Raw genomic sequence first — 17,578 nt, forward strand, 5'->3', positions numbered from 1 at the left:
CCCAGTTTAAAATGCATGTGTTCCCTTGCTGTGCTTCTTGATTGTATACAACATGATATGCTAAAAAGAGAGAGCTTGCTTTAGCTATGGACTAAGTTAAACACCAGAGGCTTCTGAAAGCCAGGGAAGTTTGTTAGCATATTTTCATTTATAAGAAGGAATAGCAAACATTTACCTGTGCTGCAGGCAGCTGTTATCTAAAGCTAACAGTACTTTTACATGCACAGGTATGAAGAGGGGACAGTGCAAGTATCTGCAGCACTGTGATATGGAAACATAAGGTCACATTCTACCCTTAGGTAAATCTTCTGCAGCCCTGCTGAAATGCTGAGGTACTGTGCTCAGGTCTGAAAGCAGACCTGGGTCTACAGTCAGGAAAAGCAATGTTCAAAAGCAGGGATGCAAGTCTTTCAGGTTTGCTCCCAGTCTGGGCTGTCAGGTGTAAGGGACTTGTAAAAAAAAAAAAAAAAAAAAAAAAAAAGTTTGCCCTGTATGATTCATTGTAGAGAAGTCCTATGCCATAGTCTGCCAATTGCTTTTTGTTGTTTTGGGTATTTATTTCAGGCCACTGTGACTGCAATAAGGAATTATGGAAATCATAATCGGTTGCAGATAAAGCAGAGGATTTTGACTTAGTGTCTCAGAATACATGCTGGAAGTATGCTCCAGAAAAAGATACACCAAGAGAGAGCTAAAATTACCAGAATTCAAGCATCAAATCCTTAGCAAGCTCTGGATTTTGGGGAGAGCTTTGGTTTTGATTTTGCTTGGGTGAGTTTGACTTGACTGTATAGGGAACAGAATAATAGTTTTCCCATGAGATAGTCAAAAGAGGATTATAAAATCAGGATCTGTGTATTATGTCTACACTGTTGTATAGATTTAATATGGTCTAAGCCCCACCTCACCCTCAACCCCAAGTAATTGTGCATTATCAAGAATTATGTGCTGCAATACAAGGTGTGCTAAAGAGACTTCATTTTCTTAGATGTAAAACAGTGAGTGAAGCCACAGCAATGTGTAAGTGCTGGGGTCTTAAAAACTGCTTGTGTGTGCATGTTCAGAAGTTGCCACAAAATCCACTGGTTTGGGGAAATGTACCTGTTACTAGTTGCCTCTGACTTTCCAAGGAGTGTGTAGGCATCCTGGAGTGCCAAACACTGTGCTGAGACTGCTGTTGGGTGGGTGATGCCCCATGGGAGCCCTGTCTGGGTGTGCTGGGGGGGAAGGCTGTGCCTGCCCCACGGCTCCTGGCACAGCTCACAGCCCTGGCACGCTGGCCCAGCTCTGTGCCTTTGCTCTTTGGCCCCAGCTTGGCATCTGCAGGGGTTGGAGCCTCCTCGATAAGCTGGGAGGTTGTGTTTGGGTTAGGCATGATTCACCCTATTAAAACTTCTCTAGGTGAGAGCTTTGTAACAACTTCCTTAAAGTCCCATTAATTTATCTGTCCATGGCATTTTTCTCGCAAAGTCTATCAGGGTTTGTAAGTTGTGGGCCAATAGAAAACAGGGAAGAAAAAAAAAAAAAGAAACTTTTAAAGCTCTGAACTATATATTGTCTACAAACTGTCATTGGCTGTGACTGCATATTTATTAGTTCACAGCTTTAGGATATTCTGCTTTCATTAATATTGAGAATTAATCTGCACTGTGTTTTTCTGCAGCATTAGCAGCAATCCTTTGGCTGAATACAAATTAGGTTTTTTGCTGCAATCCAAATTCAACTGCGGGTAAAGCCTTAAAGAGGATATTTATGAGGCACCTACATGGCATAGTGAACTCTGGTTTCAATGTTTGCTTTTTGTCATTGTTTTGTGGCTGGTTTTGGGTGTTTTTTTAGTGTACTACTTTCTGCACCATGCCAGGATAACAGGTGGGATATTTACATCTCCATTCTTTCTTTTTTTATAGCATTTGATGCCATAGAGGCCTAAGGAGTGCATAACTTATTTCCATTGAAAGAGAGTTTGGTCCACTGGCAAAATCTTAGGACAATAGCTGCTTTGCAGACCTAACATGACCTCTGAAGACAAAAGGCCTTTATAAGGTGAAACTAGCCCTGTAATATCTGGGAAGCCTGCAAAAGGTGCTGCACAACTTCTGCACTTAACTACTGTATCACAAGGATGCAAACTGGCCAGACTGAGCCGTGAAAAAGAGGATTGGACACTTCTCCTTGGCCAAAGAACCTGATGCCAATCTTGGTCATGTTGTGTTTGTTCTCCTGGTGTGGGATAGGTGTATTCCTTTGCCCAACCACTCACCTATTGTCCTCACCATAAGTTTTCAGTTGGCTGAGCATTCTCAGGGCTGATTTGGACAAAGCTCCATAGGAAGGAAAAGCATCTTATAGCTGGGAAGAGTGGAGAAGAGCACAGTATGATGGCTGTACATCCTTGATCTGATTTAAAAGATGCTCTTTCCTCGCAATTTTTATTTACTTTTAATTGAATATTTTCTTTTAAATTATGTGCATTGGACAGGCAACACAAAATGCCCTTGATAACTTCATGGTGTTTTGAAAATGCATGCTTATTTTTCAAGCTTGCTTTGTACCTTTGTCCTGGGCTCCATTTTATTGGCAATTTAAATCCATTAGAAAGAGAAACAAGTCTCCACAGATCCTGTTGTGTACAACAGCTTCACATTTAAATTTGAAGTGTAATCATGCACAAACATTGACTTGACCAGTATTGCTACTGGCATTCCTGTTAAGTGGATAGTTTAAGGCTTAATGACCCCTTTGAAACCAAGTGCTTGCTTTCTGTCATGTATTGATGGTACTTTGTGAGGCCAGCAATTGAATTTTTTTATTTTCTTTTCAGTGCTTTTTAGTTTAACTACTGGCCTGGTTTGTTCGCTCCATTACCCTCACTGGTGAAGATGGAGCTGTTTGTACAGGGCATGTGCTATCCAAACCCAGCTGGTTCATGTAGCATACTCAGGATTTCTTCTCAAATTTGCTGAATGCTTGTTAATCTGCTTTTGTGATCATCATGGCAAGAAGTTGCCAGTTGGATGAGAAATTTATACGATGCAAGAAAAGATCCCTCAGGCCTGGGGCCCTACACAGCAATGAAAATTTTCATTGGTGAGCCCAGTCACCAGGTGACTTGTGGTGAGGTCTGAAAAGTAGAATTGGGGAGGCCTCGACACTGGGTGTTGCCCCACTTTTTTCTATGGTGTGCTTAAGGGTGGAAAGAGCAAAAATTGCAAAGTACCTGGTTCCTGAGTATCTGTGATGAATGAAAAAGTAGTGCACAGAGGTCTAAAATGCAACTGATTGAAAAAATAAAAGGTTTGAGGTTTGGTAATGGAACAAATACCTGGAAGCTTTGGGATGAAGTACATAGAGATGCTCACTTTTTGTGTCACTTAGCATTACTTCTGCATAGGACAGGCTAGATGCACCATGCTTTTTACATGGGATTGGCACTTTAATGCTTTTAGCCTCCTCCTACCAGAGAAAAGTCTGCATGAACCACAGGCACTGACTGAAGCCTTGGGCTGTGGAGTGAACATCCCCAGCTAAACGTCGAGAAATCTGAACAAAATCAAGTGAAGCTATTGCACCTTGTTATTCTTAGTTTCTCATCCCATTATGAATTGGAATAGTTTAATTTAAAAAGGCAGCTGGTAAAACCAAGAACATACTGAACTTGGCATCAGGCCTCTTGTGCAAGTCTGGGACTCATAAAAGACTTGGACATGGGATGAAGCACCTTCGGCGAGAGCCCCTGGCTGCTACCCAGGACAGCTGCAGGGACGCTGCAGCCTCCTCTGCCAAACAAGGATGTTGCAATATGCAGCCACTCCTGAGCACAGAGGGTCTTTCCCACTAGCAGCTTTCTTCCATGGAAAAATGTATTCCCATAAGCGAGGACTGAGCCTGGGACCAGCCTGGGGGTTCAGATAACATCTCACAAAATGCCACTGTGCAGAGATTAAATAAGGCTTTGGTTATGTCTCTTTGGGAAACTTCACAGTTGCAGCACATGGTGTTCCCCAAAGTCTTGTGTGTGACCAGAAGCAAATGGGTGCTTGGGGAGAAAGCCTCTTAGTTCATCCCTCATGGTGTTAAAGGAAATCCTGCTTCCAGATTGAGCACAGTGCTTTCCACAGTGTTCCCACGAGATTTTTCTGCCTCTTGCCAAAGTGTTTGCATTCCTCTTCTTGTGAAGGGGCACAAGGAAAGTTGGAGAAATCCTTGTGAAAGGCAGGGATTTTGGGCTTTTGGCAGGCCTGTAAGCAAGGAGGTTTCTGACATTCCAGTTCTACCTTTGGAAAGTTTGTTGTCACGTTATGTAGAAGAAGCTCTGCTTATGAGGGAATAACTTGCTGCCTTCAGTTTATGGAAATATTCAGTGGGGCTGTACCCTTGGGTGGTGGATTCTATGACCAGTAAACCTACAGTTTCTTTAAATCCTGACATTAAAGTGTAACTTCATTTTTCTACTTAAGCTGTGCTATTTGGCTGCTCACAGTATTCTAGAGAGGCAGCAAAATTACTGTTGGCTTTCCCACAATAAATCTTTGACCTTCCCCACCATTTAAGCATTAGCAGATTCCCTGTGCTGTGTACGGGGGCGGAGAAAAGAGCTGTGGAGTTACACGCACAGGCTGACACTCACGCACGTGTTTGTTAGTAGCTCTAGCAAGCACTTGGCCTGTGATCTCAAGGCAGTGCTGGGGGGTTTCTTTCCTCCTCTGCACAATACTGGATGTAAAACAGTTATGGTGCAAAATGATATTGTACAGATTAAGGCAAAACTATTACTCCATGCAATGTGCATCTTGTTCAGTACTCCCCCAAGTTCCCTGGGGGAGACCTGTAACATTTGTTGGTTGGATTTGTGCAACCTCCCACGTCCAGCCCAAGGGGCTCTTGTGGTCCTTGGCTTCTTCTTTCGAGCCCTCAGTGTTCAGGCACTGATCTGTCATCTGGCGACGGATGCAGAAGTTGAAACTTCAATCTGTGCATGATGCTGATCACGGAGATGTAGCGTGAAATGGAGTTTTCCCCGTGCTACATTTCCATGAGTTTCAGACTTCAGCAGCTTGTGAGCTTTATGTAAGCTGATGGATGCAAAAGGAGTGCTGAGCGCTGTAGGCATAGGGCAGGGAAAGGAGCAGAGAGGATGGTTTCAGGGCTGCACACATCTGTTACCTTCATGCCATGCTCACAACAGAGCAGCGGGGGCTTTTTGACACTTTGGATTTTTTTCAGTTCAGTTGCTCAATCCCAGATTTTGTTTTGTACATTACTGTAGTTTCGTATTTCACTGCAAATTACTCACTCTCTGTGCCAAAAATGGGAAATTTGGAGAAAATACTGAGTAGATTCAGGAAAGATGAGCAGATACTTGTGTTGGAGGTGATTAGCTCCGTAAATTATACCCAGGTTCAGATGTAGCAAGATGAACCTTTGTGCAGCACGTCAGAGCCAAGTGTGAAAATAACGGGTATGAGTTGTATCCATGGCAGATCCCAAGCCTCTCCCTTTGAGAATAAGCCAGACAAAAGGACATCTGTATGCTTCTGATGGCTGAAAGATCTTATGAATTACAGAACATGTCTGAAACAGAGTAAGACTATACATCATGTTACACGTCCAGAGAACGATTGCTAGTTACTGGGTTTTGCTAGGCTAACATTTCTTCCGGGATGGAAAATATGAGGCTCTCCTTAGCCTGCACATTCTGCAATAACATTTTATCAGCAGGCAAAGTCTCATTAAATACACCCCATCGGCTGTGCTCACACTGCCAATTTTTGAGTGGAAACATTGTATTAACTTGGCTGTTCCCTGCAGGATATTACTCTTGGAAAATTATAACAAAGTGAACAATCCCCAAATCAGCATTTTTCATTTAGAACAGACCATAATTTACAGTACGGTATGGATCTATGCCTGCCTAGAGAATTCCCTGTCTGCTGTGGCAGGGAAGAGTGTGCATTTCTGTATTTGCCAAGACAGCATTTGTCTTACATGCACGCAGTGGTCTGGATCCACATGGCCTCTGTGTTTCTCTGTATGTTACGTGTAATGACTCATTATCAACTGTCTAAATCCAGGCTGCACATCCGTTTTAGGACCACAGTTTAACTCCTGCATGGGAATGACATGCACTTCCCGGGGCCAAAAGTAAAGGGACAGGGGTTTGCCCATCATCTCATCAGATTCCAGTGTGCTATAACTAACTTGAGGTGACGACTTTACAAAGGAAAGGAAAATAATACTTCAAACGCTAAATAAAAATCCAGCACCAGTGTTTTTAAGGAGGAGTTTCAGGGCAGTCAACAGACCTGACTAAGCAACCCACCTCCTTGCACTCAAGGGGTTTATTGCTTGTAGCATCTGTGATTGCTTACTTAACTGGATAAAGCCAATGCAGTGGTTTTATTTAATTTCTGGAAGCTTTAAGTAAGCAATGCCCTGAATGTCAGTAAAAAGAGCAGAAAATTTTGCTGTTACAGGAAAAGGAGAAGAGACCATTCTTCTCCCTGTAAAGTTTTCCTTGTGAAGAGTAAAGCAGTTCACTGCATGTCCATGTGTTCTGAGTAGTTGTTCTCTTTTGTTTGCATAACAACTTGTATCAGCTAATGAAAACAGTTCAAGCTATTCACTTTGGCAGTTTCTTTTTGACAAAGGCAAATACTAAATTGTAACATGCTGGAAAAGTCCTGTGTCCTGGGGGCAAACCAACCCTTAGTGTCCACAAAGGTGTGGTTAGTGGTGTATTTCTGTGTGTATTTACTTACATGTATCCATGGATATATGTGTCTATTCTTATTTTCATACATTTGCTGCATAAAAATCCTGATTCTTTAAAAACATTACCAATGGAGTTTTTATCAGGCAGCCTTAGTCTAACTTAGTATCAGATATTTTCTGACAAGTGGAGCTGTTCCAGTACTTCTGAGACTGACAGCTTTAGATACACAGTCTGTGGATATTGTTGTATGTTAAAAAATAAAATTAAATAAAATTTACTCGGGGAAGTATAGTGCATTTTCCATCCAAAACATTTTTGTTTTTCCCTTTTCTTGCTGGAGCATTTTGCAAAGTCTGGATGGGAAAGTATGCTTCCCTTAATGCCATTAGAGCTGAGGAGAAGGGGTAGGTATGGTTTGTACTACTGTCTTTCATTCCCATCAACTCCAATATGGTTCTCCCTTTCATACTCAGTCTAACCTGACTTAATATTCTGCTTCAAAAGAGGGCAATTAAACAAAAGGTCTGCACTTTGTGCCAGCATCTTTGAAGCCAACCATGAGACTCCATTCCCAGAGGATGAAAGATAATTTCCAAGGAGGCCAAAAATTTCTAGAGCGTAAACAAACTAAGTGGATGGTTTTACTAAATTGCTGTATTTATTAATAATTGCATTAACTGCCTCTTATGGGTCTACACCTGTTGATTTTTGCATTATTATTCTGGTAACCAGCTCAGTCTTTCCAACACCAGGGAGGTGTAGTGAGTGATGGCTGGTGTTGTTTCTGCCTGGAGAACAGGATGAAAGTGAAGGTGCCAAATCAATTTTTTTTTAAGAAAGAGGGCAGCAGCAATAGTTAAATCTGCCCTGCACCCTTATAAGTGATGAAATTAAATGGGATGGTGTTTTGGGGAAACTGGGAAGTCACATTATTTTCATTCTTGTCGTGTGATTGCTCTGTCAGAGTGAAAGGACGTCTTTCGTATTTTCTTTTTAATTTTTTTTTTAACATTAAAATACATTCACCAAGACTAGGTTCTCATTTCCAAATTTGTGTTTAAGAGTCAGCATATTTGAAACCTTTGTGGGTGGTCTCATAAAAAACTTGATCTTTCTTCATGTTCTTTGCATAATGAAGAAGAAAAAGTAAAAACACCTCTGGGGGATCTTGGTAATTGAAACCTAATTCCCAAGTATTTAAGCATATTAGTGTCTTTAAAGACAAGGCCAGAAAATTATGAGAACATCCAAGGAGTTTGTGAGTACTTGTGTGAGGGGGGGAAAAAAAAAATCACAGCCTTTACTTTTTTTTTTTTTTTTTTTTAATCCAGTTGTATTATTTTTTCTTGAAAACATAATGAGAACTGCTAGATTAAGTAAGTAGAAGCAGCATATAAAATGTTGATTTACAGCCCTGCCACTTACTGGGGGGAAAGCAGATGCATCTTGTGCAGTTACATCTCTGTTGAAATTCACTTAGAACTCCACGGAGCTGAGAAAAAGAGATGTTTTTCTCCCAGGTAGAAGTGCAATGAATTGAAAGGCCCACACCAGACCTCACTCACTTAAGCTCATGGGCTGTTCACAATTACACTCTCCAAAGTTGTTCCTGCCTCTTAAAGATATGTGGGATTACTAGCTGAAGAGAAGGTTGGTAGTGACCCTAGTGCAACCTGTTAGCCTGATTTGATCCTGCTGTGCAAACAGAGTGGAGAACTGAGGGAGGAGTCACTAATGTGAAGGTAGATCTTACTGCTTTTCAGCTGAAAGGTATCTTTACTTTTCACCTTCAGAAAGAGAAGGTATGTCGAATTGGTTAGGGACTGGGTTAAAAATCTAGGTCTGTTAAAAAAAAATCAATAAATAATGAGAGAGAACAACTGTTTCCCTAAGGCAAATTTGAGAAGGTTGATTAATCAACTTTCAAACTTGCAGTGATACAAACATGCAGTGATACAAAACACACACACACACACTATAGCAGTTTAATATCAGAAATTATTCTATAGGTAGTAGAACATTTAGAGCTGAGCTGAGATTGGGCAAGGGATACTGTAGAGAGCCCACTTTTATAAAAATTTCTGGGGAGTGGAGCATGGAGGAACTTCTTGATCCTGTCATGACTCATGTTTGCAGCCTTTGTTTGGTAGGAAAGTCATTTGCTAATCTCACTGATGCACGGAGCTGTGTTTGCTAGCGGTTTGGAAAGCATGTAGGATTCCATGCATCCCATAAGTATAGGATTTAAGGTGCTTCACTTCTTCCAGGAGAGAGGCAGAAGGTTACAACTGGAGAACTACGGGACAGTTACAAATGTGTTTTGGCTGCTTGACCTTTATAGATCTTCTCTCCCACCCTTGTAAAATGGGAAATTGCTCTGATTTTGAAGTTGTTAATCATTCCTTACTGCCCCACTGAGTTCTTGGGACTCTCCTGATCTTCTGGAAGCTGGATGCTTGCCAGCTGCACAGGCTGATGTGAGTCATTCCCACAGGGCTCTTGCTGAAGCATCAGATATGTCAAGGCTGTCCTAACCTGTTATTGGGAAGTCTCCAAGTTCTTATAGATAAGATGGTTGAATTCCATGCATTTGTCTTTAGGGAGAGATTTCTGGGTCCCTTCCCACATTTCAGATCGGTGCTTGCCTGCGTACAGTTAAATACCCATGGCCAACGCTGCAGTCCATGGAATCCATTCCATGGAGGACACTCAGAGGTGCATTGCTTAGACCATGGCTTGGGGAGGAAAGATGCATGTTCTGCTTTTGTTGTTTCATCCCTCATTATTTGGGAGAGCAAGGTGTTTTGGAGAGGAGGATCTTTTTGGTGTTTGGATTTTAAAATGCTGTCCCATGGGCATTTGGTGTGGAACAGGGGTTTTGTTAGACATATCTCACAGTAACACTGCTTCTCTATCTGGGAGTTATCTTCAGGGTTTTCAGAATGTCTGCCCTGGGGTCACAGACTCCCTCTAAGACTGCTTGTGAAGAAAACTGCTGTAATCTATCTTTTTTGAAAGGGAGAAATGAAGTTGGGACAGAGACTTTAAGTTCCCTGGGATATTTACTGGCTTTTTCTACAATTCTCAGGAAAATGTGCATGTTGTGGTAGAAGCATCTGTCCTCTTGTGCTGAGGTGGCAGATCTGATGGGTAACTTGCTACCTGGCAAGATCATTATATGTAATTAGGACCTAGATTGTTACTGAGAGGAATGCTGATTCCTCTTTTGTACAGGCAATTTATTGTGTTTTGTATTTCAGCTGGGTTTTTTTTTTAAGGTTTCTTGTTCCTCATGTCACCCTGTTTCCATGATTTAGTCCCTTCCAGGTGATAGTGTGCATTACCAAGCAAGCTTGAACTTTCCGTAGATCAAACCTTTGGCTTAGACATAGGATGCTTTCTGTAGCCTTTGTAGTCTGAACTAAAAGCCAGAAAACAAAAAAGGTTTCATACTTTGTGGTGGAGGAACATTTTACTGGAGACGTTTCAGCCCAGCTGGTCATTACTCATCCAAATTCAGTGGTGGCACTTAGCCCATGTGGGAGGGACACTGCAATCTGTAGACAGGAAATACAAATAAGGGATATACTTGGGAAAGAAATTTAGAGTATTTTCACTGTGAAACTGTGTGTGTGTGCTGTGGCTCTGATACCAAGGGGAAACACAACTTTGACTGTTCATTTTAGGAGAATTTTTTCACGTTTTCTGTACTCAGTTTCAAGATGAAATGTTTCTGCAACAGATTCTGCTCCTGAAATCTCTGCTCCTTTTGCACATAGACACCTGACATCCATTCTACTTCAGCTGCACATTGCTAAAACTTTAGGATGTTAAACTCATCTCAGATTTGTTTAACGTGTGTGTTTTCTTGAGGCATTTAAAATAAATCAGTGTATTTTAAAGTCCCTTAACAGATGGAAGAAGGGATGGAAGTTTACATATGAAATTTTAGAAAATTTTTGAACAGACCCTTGTTATTTTGAATCCATGATGTACCCAGAAAATTACTACAGGTAGAAATGATGGATTAATTAAAGCTAAAATGGAAAAACTTGTATATTATTAAAAATAAAAAAAAGAAAGAAAAAAAGAGAGTAAAAGCTATGATGAAAATGTGGAGTAGATGCTTCTTTCTTAAAGAAGAGCTTAGTTCAATTAATGTAGATGGCTGGAGAGACTTTTCATCAGCGCTGTACGTGCCAGGCCATGTCTGAGCAGGAATATTTTCTCTCAGTTAATAAACATTTGCTCTTTGCCCGGGGTGCTAAACAACCCTGTTGTTCTGTTCTGCCATGTGGAACACCTCTGCGAGCTTTACAAAGGAGACAAAAAAACTTCAGCTTGGCTGAGTAGAGCTCCTTGTGTTTATACTGAAAGCTGGAACATGTTTCCCTCCCCTCTGCCTTGAACTTCTTGATTGGTGTAACTACACCCTGCCCTCTCTGAAGAGCTTCAAGTTGAGATGGTTTTCTGCAGCAGCAGCCCTTGCCAGCAAGGTTTCAGCCCTGGGATCGCCTGTAGGAACAGCAGAGATGGGACCCAGCTCTCTCTTTGGATGATCTGGTGGCAGAAGGACAGAGTGATTAAAGGGCAACATCCACAGCCTCCATGGAGAAGAGTCTCTCTCCAGAAGGAGCACTGGCTGGCTCTCCTACCCCTGTATTTATATTACATGTGGTTGCATCCTGCAAGCGCTGTCCTGGATGGAAGAGGTGTAAGCGAAGGGCTGAATGTAAACTGATGGGTCAGAGAGACTTCATGTGTGGCCAGATCCACTCTGAAAAGTCAAAGCAGATTAGGAAAGAGGAAAGCTGTCTGTTTAATGGTGAGCACATACTTCTGAAGAGCACAATGTGTGGGTGGTGGTGTAGTAGAAGAGCAGTGTGTGTGTCTGTATGTGAAGCTTTGCATTAAAGCAGCCCCACTGATTATATATTCTTGGATTTATTCTGTGGCACTTGGGAAGGCTTCTTCTGTTATTTTGAACATGGCCCTAAGACAGCTGATATCATATAATCAGATTTTTTTTTAGCAGCACAGTGTTTTCACAAGGTATTTTTGACTGGAAAGAAAAGAATGGTACAGGCCCATTACTAAAGCACCAACTTTACCCCCCAAATATACTGGTGCTTTGCATGCCTTTTACATGCAGCAGGCACTTTAAGATCTGTTTTGGACTTGAGTGCATTTGTTTTCAGAGGATATAAATTGGTTTGATCCTCAGTTTTCATTTAGAAAAAAAGGCTTGAAAAATCACACAAAAGAAATGTGGTAAGTTAATGAACTTTATATATGGCACAGACATAACATGGACACCTATTCAAATGCTTCTAAAAATTAGTGAATTATGTCCACTTAAAGCAAATTGAATTGTATCTTCTGCCCTGTCCTCTGAATAGCAGAGGTTTAGCATTACTTTGTTGCAAAAAGTATTGAAAAGATCAAATAAAAGATGGATCAAAAAAGATATTCAAAAGATCAGATAACACCAGATATCACAGAATAGATAAAAACAGTTCACTTGAGAGTTCAACTCCAATACTATTTTGTGACTATTAAGAGCTCCCTAGCTTTTGTTAGAATGAATAGCATCCTTTATCTAGGTATTTTTCATGCAAATGATAATATCAATAACAATGTAGTCTAGTTAAGAAAGAGGGTCTGATTTAACTTCTAATTGTAGGACAGCAATTACTCAAGTGTTATTCAAGAAAATGTAAGAATGAGGCAGTACAGCTTGGATTCTCATCACACTTAAAAGGCCTGATTTGGGTCCCTGGCAAAGCTATCGAGCCCCAAATCAGAATTTCAGTCAAACTCGTGTCCACTGCCGGATGTTAAATGCCTGCCTTGGCTCTCTGCCTTTCTTTTGCAGAGTTTAACAAGGGCCATAAGGCTTTTAGAGCGGTATTGCCCTTCCCCACCTCATCAGCCACAGTTACATTGTGATTCACAGCTTGGATAAGAAGTCCTAACACTTCCCAGAAGGGTTGGAGAACTGCATTCCCCAGCCCACAGCCAGTTCTTGACCTCTCCGGGAGATTGGGTTGCTCACGAATCGGGTAGAAGGCTTGGTGGGTTTTTCGCTTTAGTTATTCACGGTGCATCTGGAAGCATTTGGAAGGGTTTTCCTGGTTGTGCCCCAAGTTCTCTGGAGCAGAATGGCTGCAGAAAGCTCTTTCAGCCATCGGATGTAAAACTGTTTTGCAGTGGGAGGAAGATTCCTTCCCCCTCCCACCCTCAGCCCTCCCTTAGGAAGTTCACTTTGGGAATTGTGTTACTGTGTTTGGCCAACAGGACCACACTTATTTAAAAACAAAACAAACCAAAAAAACTTGCAAATGAGCCTGCCTGCAATTTTGTTAGTATCTGATACTTCTTTTATTTAATGTTTCTGTTTTATTTAACCTTCATCAGACTTTCTTCTCCTGAAACAAGATTGTGATTTAAACTTTTGCCTTTGCTGCATCCCTGGAGTTAAACATCACTCCAGTCCATACCATCGGTTGAATGTTCAGCCATTAAGCAGAACTAAAGTTAATTGCTGTACTGATTAAACAGCAGTTGTCACCACTCCCCCAGGTGAGTTGCCTGGGAGATGCTCTTGTACCGCAACAATAAAACTATTTCAGAGAAAGTGAAGGTAAATTGGTATGCACAGGTATAATTAAATATAGTTATTATGGAATCTGAAACAGGACAGCACTTGAATTTGTAATTTTAGCAGAGTGAGTTTTTTCGTAGTGTAATTTTTTTCCATTATTTTCCCAAATACACATGAGTTTTATTTCTACAAATCAGTTTTGCAAATAGGATGTTTTCTTGTTTGTTTGTTTAAAAGGAGATGAAATGGAACACGTAGCTGGATGCTCTTACGTGCAAATGTTTAAATTGAGCAAGCCCAGAAAGTGTTTGTTTGCAGTTACACACATTCCTGAGCTAAAAATTCTGGCCTATGTTTCATAAATACCCCTTGGATCTCTCAGGGTAAAAGATTCTAGGTAAATAGAAGTATTTGTATAATTGCTCTGCAGCAAAGCAAAAGTCGTTATCTTCCAATCCTGAACGAGGGAATGTACTTAGAAAACTCCCAAACAATCCCTTTTAAATTTCTTTTCTTCTTGCTCCGTCATTATGACTAGATGAAAAAAAGCTGCAGAATGTTTTTTTTAGGACAGTATTTGGAAACATTTCCAGGGTTCTGAGTTTCTGAAACAGAATTAAGTATTGTCAGAGGCTTTTGAGGCTGAAAGAGGCTCAGGTGACAGGCTCTGAAGTGGAAGAGCAAAAGATGTGAATTCTAGCATTTCATTAACAGGTCTGTTCCCTTGATCTTCTTCCTTTGAAACTGTCTACCGTGCTGTGGGATCCAAATTCTGCGGAATACCTCTGTGAATAGGAATGTAGCATCTCTTTGAGAGTTCCCGGGTTGTCAAAGGTAATAACAAATACCCGGTTCTCTTACGGTTAGCAAAGGGGCATTCTTCAAACATTTACACACTGCTTTTGCATGCAAGGAATCTCACTGCAACTGAGCTGGAGCCTAAATGTTTGCAGGACATTTAACCACTCGAAGCACTGCCCTGTGTCACTAATTAGTTTCTTCCTGCCAAAGGGGCTGAGACATGGGCCCATGCATTCCCTTTTCAAAGCATCCACCAATGCCTTTGGCTTTCCTATGTTTGCTTTTCATAAATAACCACATAAATACCACAGTACTTTGTATCCTATGTCCCGTTTGACAGCTGTGTCAAGTTTTACTTAGAATTTTTTAAAACCCTTGAACTCCTTACCACAGTGTTTACATAGGTTCAGAGAGCAAGCAGGGGAGATCTGTAGATGAAATATCTATCAAGTACCCTTAAATAGAACTGCATCCCCTTGTTTCAGAATTTAGTGGCAAGTTGATGGAGTGATAAAAAATTTCATGAAAGGTATTTTTAGCACTTCCCTGCTGTCCTGACTGCTTTCCTTTGCTGCTGATGCTACTGGAGCAGGGACAAGGTAGGGAAACTTACTGTTCGAATGACCAGAAGGCTTTTACAGTCCTGAGACATGATGAGCTTGATTTACTTGAATTCTGCACAGGTTAAAATAAGGATTGAAATGTTAAAGGCTTTGAAGAAGAAAAGAAACAGATGTATCCTTGGACATGAAGCCAGTCCTGAAGAAAATTTGCCTGGCCCGTTCTTCTCATTGAATAGTTGCCAACCCAGTTTTAGCATAGTAGTTTATTCCAACACAGGGAGTTTCCTTTTCTTGAGCAGTATAGTGGACATCACACTAATGTACAACAGGGTGACTTAGCAGCAGGAAATGGATGATCAAAGTAAAGATTTTGAGGAATGGTAGAACTTGATGTCAAATTTCAGAGAATTTCCTTTCACTCTCTAGCAATTTCCAAGAAAATAGCTTGAGCTTGTTGTCCATCCCAGACCACCATCCAGTACAATAATCCTTATCGTTTTAAACAAGATTTTGGATTTAAAAAAAGGAAGCCGAGTCCAAACATGTGAATTCTCTTGTGAAGTTATTTCACCACCAGTCTGGTATCTGTGTGGTTTAAGGATTGTGCTTTTTTTATCCTGCTGACCTGTGGAGCCTTTGAAACAATTTGTCCATTTTAAGATGTTTTACAGTAAACCAGGACACTGCTGAGTGGACTAGAGGCTATTAATCTGCAGTTCTTCAGCTGGTTGAATGTGATTCCTGCTGATTTGCTGGTGCTGCCTAGTGCAGTCTTCTGACCCCTAGATGCTTCTCATAGCTGCCATAAATGGTTTTGTAAAGCAGTTCCTTCAAGTTATTGATATTCCCAGGAACCAGTTTTAGCTTTCCTCTTGGTAGTCATATTCAGATGGGCAGAAGACACTGCTGTTATTTTTGTGCTCTTTATAGCATTCACTTGTTGGAACTCCAGGAAACCATTTTTAAGATGATCATGATGCCTCTTTAAGCTAAAGCCTCTTGGATGAAAATCTCCACCTTTCACCCACTAAAAAAAAAATACCTCCAGGAGGGCTCTTGTGCTGCTTGCTCACTTCACGTCTCTGCTCATTTTTGAATGAACATTAGTTGCTCAAAGGAGCTGAGCAAATTGCCACTGTCTAGTTTGCAGAATTCAGTAACTGCCTCAAAGAACCAGAAGTGCTGATTCAGAGAGAATGTCCTGTTTGACATCTAGGAACTTATCTGAATTGGAAGGAGATCCTGCATTTTGCCTGTACAGATTTGGCAAACCACAGATTCATGCAGTTAATGGTGATAATAGCTAAGGATGCATTTACTGTGGATTTTAGCAGCACAGAAGCATCTGTGCTAAAGCTGTGTTCACTGAAAACTGAGCTTTAGTCAAAAAATTAGATTCCCTTTCAATATGATCGAAATGGAGCATGTCATGGAAATAGTATCTGGTTATTTACTAACACTGTCCTGCCTGTAAATTCTTAAAGAGTAGTTGAAAGTGCAAAATACAGCTGTTTCTTGAAGCTTTTCTGGAGAGACTTTGAATAACTTCATCTTACACTGATTTGAAGAAAGCAAGTGTGTGACTTTTAGGATCAGGCCTTTGTAAATTGGCCATCTCCGGTATATTAATGACTATCTACTTTAAGGAAAAAAGAGATCTGTGACATACTCTTTATCTCTGTAGCAACTTTTTTCCTTAGAGCATTTTATAAAGATGTAACTAATATGACTCCAGAAGCCAGTGAAAAGCCTAAAATGAAACTTGAAACTGTTTTGTTTTTCAGATGAATGTTACGCAGTTTTTTTACGCCTTTGCTTCATGGCTGTGCCAAAAGCTTCCTTTTCTTCCTCTAAGCAGTCAAAGCACACAAACTCTTTGCCTATTCTACAGTCATGACATTTATGTGTAACTGATGAGATGTTTGTGTGGTGAATACAGTAGTAAAATCTGATCTGCTGCACAAGGTGTGTAGTGCAGTGGTGTGCTTTGCGTGTTAACATATGTGCAGTAAAACCAGAAAGCCCAAAAGCCTGAACAAGGAGTACATGGAGCATTCAGGCTCAGAGTGTGTCTGGAGGCATGATGCCCCTTGATAAGAGGTGGGAGGCAATCACTTTCAGCCATCAATGACTGAAAAGGCTTTTTTGTAGAATGGCAGTAGAAGAATGCTATCGATGACTTGTGCAATCCAAACACATGACGTGGAGACAGCTGCAGGGGTTTTGTTATTGTTCTGTGTCCTGATTCCAATCTCCAGTACATGCCAGTTATGTTTGGTCACTAGAAGTGTTCCTGTACGTACGTGAACTCCATGTGACAAAAATTACTCTTCTCAGAGCTCACAGATGATTCCTTTGCTTTGGCATAGGAGGTCTGCCTGATGTGCCTTCTAGTGTCCTCCAAAATGGCAAATGTCAGATAAACACCCCTTGGAGAAGGCCTCACTGTTTTTCCCAGAGTTTTGGGGCTGTAGGATTTCCGTGGTTTCCCTTGTCTCCTTAGGCTCTTTGGAGATAAGTCCTTATTTCTCTAGAATGCATTCCCATAAACTATCTAAAAGGACAGTGGTCTGTGGTTATCAAGAGCTTTCAGTTCATGCTGTGGCTGATCAGTTAATTACAAGGACACCAACTCTTGAACTTGCACTAGACATTTCAACCCTGATGATATCTGCTAAGTTCATCAAGAACAAAATAATTACTGTTAGGTGAAGAAGGATTAATTCATTACTGCAGGAATATGTGTGAGGCATTGGTGTACTCTAGTCGCAAAGCTCTCCTTCCTCAGAGACAGACATGAGGTTGGTTTTTCACAGCTGTATCCCTGAATCAGTAAATCCCTTTCATGGATGCACATCAGAATTTATCAGAGTGAGAAAATTGTTTACCTGAGTT

General features: G+C 41.0%; 1 protein-coding gene across 4 annotated transcripts in view; it reads left to right on the forward strand.

The window, feature by feature from the left end:
- Positions 1-17,578, forward strand: part of EGFR (epidermal growth factor receptor) — a gene marked incomplete at both ends in the record, with an annotated part of 150,427 nt that overhangs the window by 16,350 nt on the left and 116,499 nt on the right. The window contains one exon of one of the 4 annotated variants that reach the window (XM_083876658.1): positions 10,603-11,540. The exons of 1 other annotated variant lie outside the window; for it this stretch is intronic. In XM_083876658.1, coding sequence (XP_083732784.1) covers positions 11,324-11,540 — 217 coding nt within the window. Of the gene's footprint in view, positions 1-10,602; positions 11,541-17,578 lie in introns of those variants that run through there. 2 more of the 4 variants (XM_083876657.1, XM_083876659.1) reach the window with 2 other exon arrangements.

Source organism: Zosterops lateralis (genome assembly GCF_965231275.1).
Source record: "Zosterops lateralis genome assembly, chromosome: 1".
Taxonomy (NCBI): Eukaryota; Metazoa; Chordata; class Aves; order Passeriformes; family Zosteropidae; genus Zosterops; species Zosterops lateralis.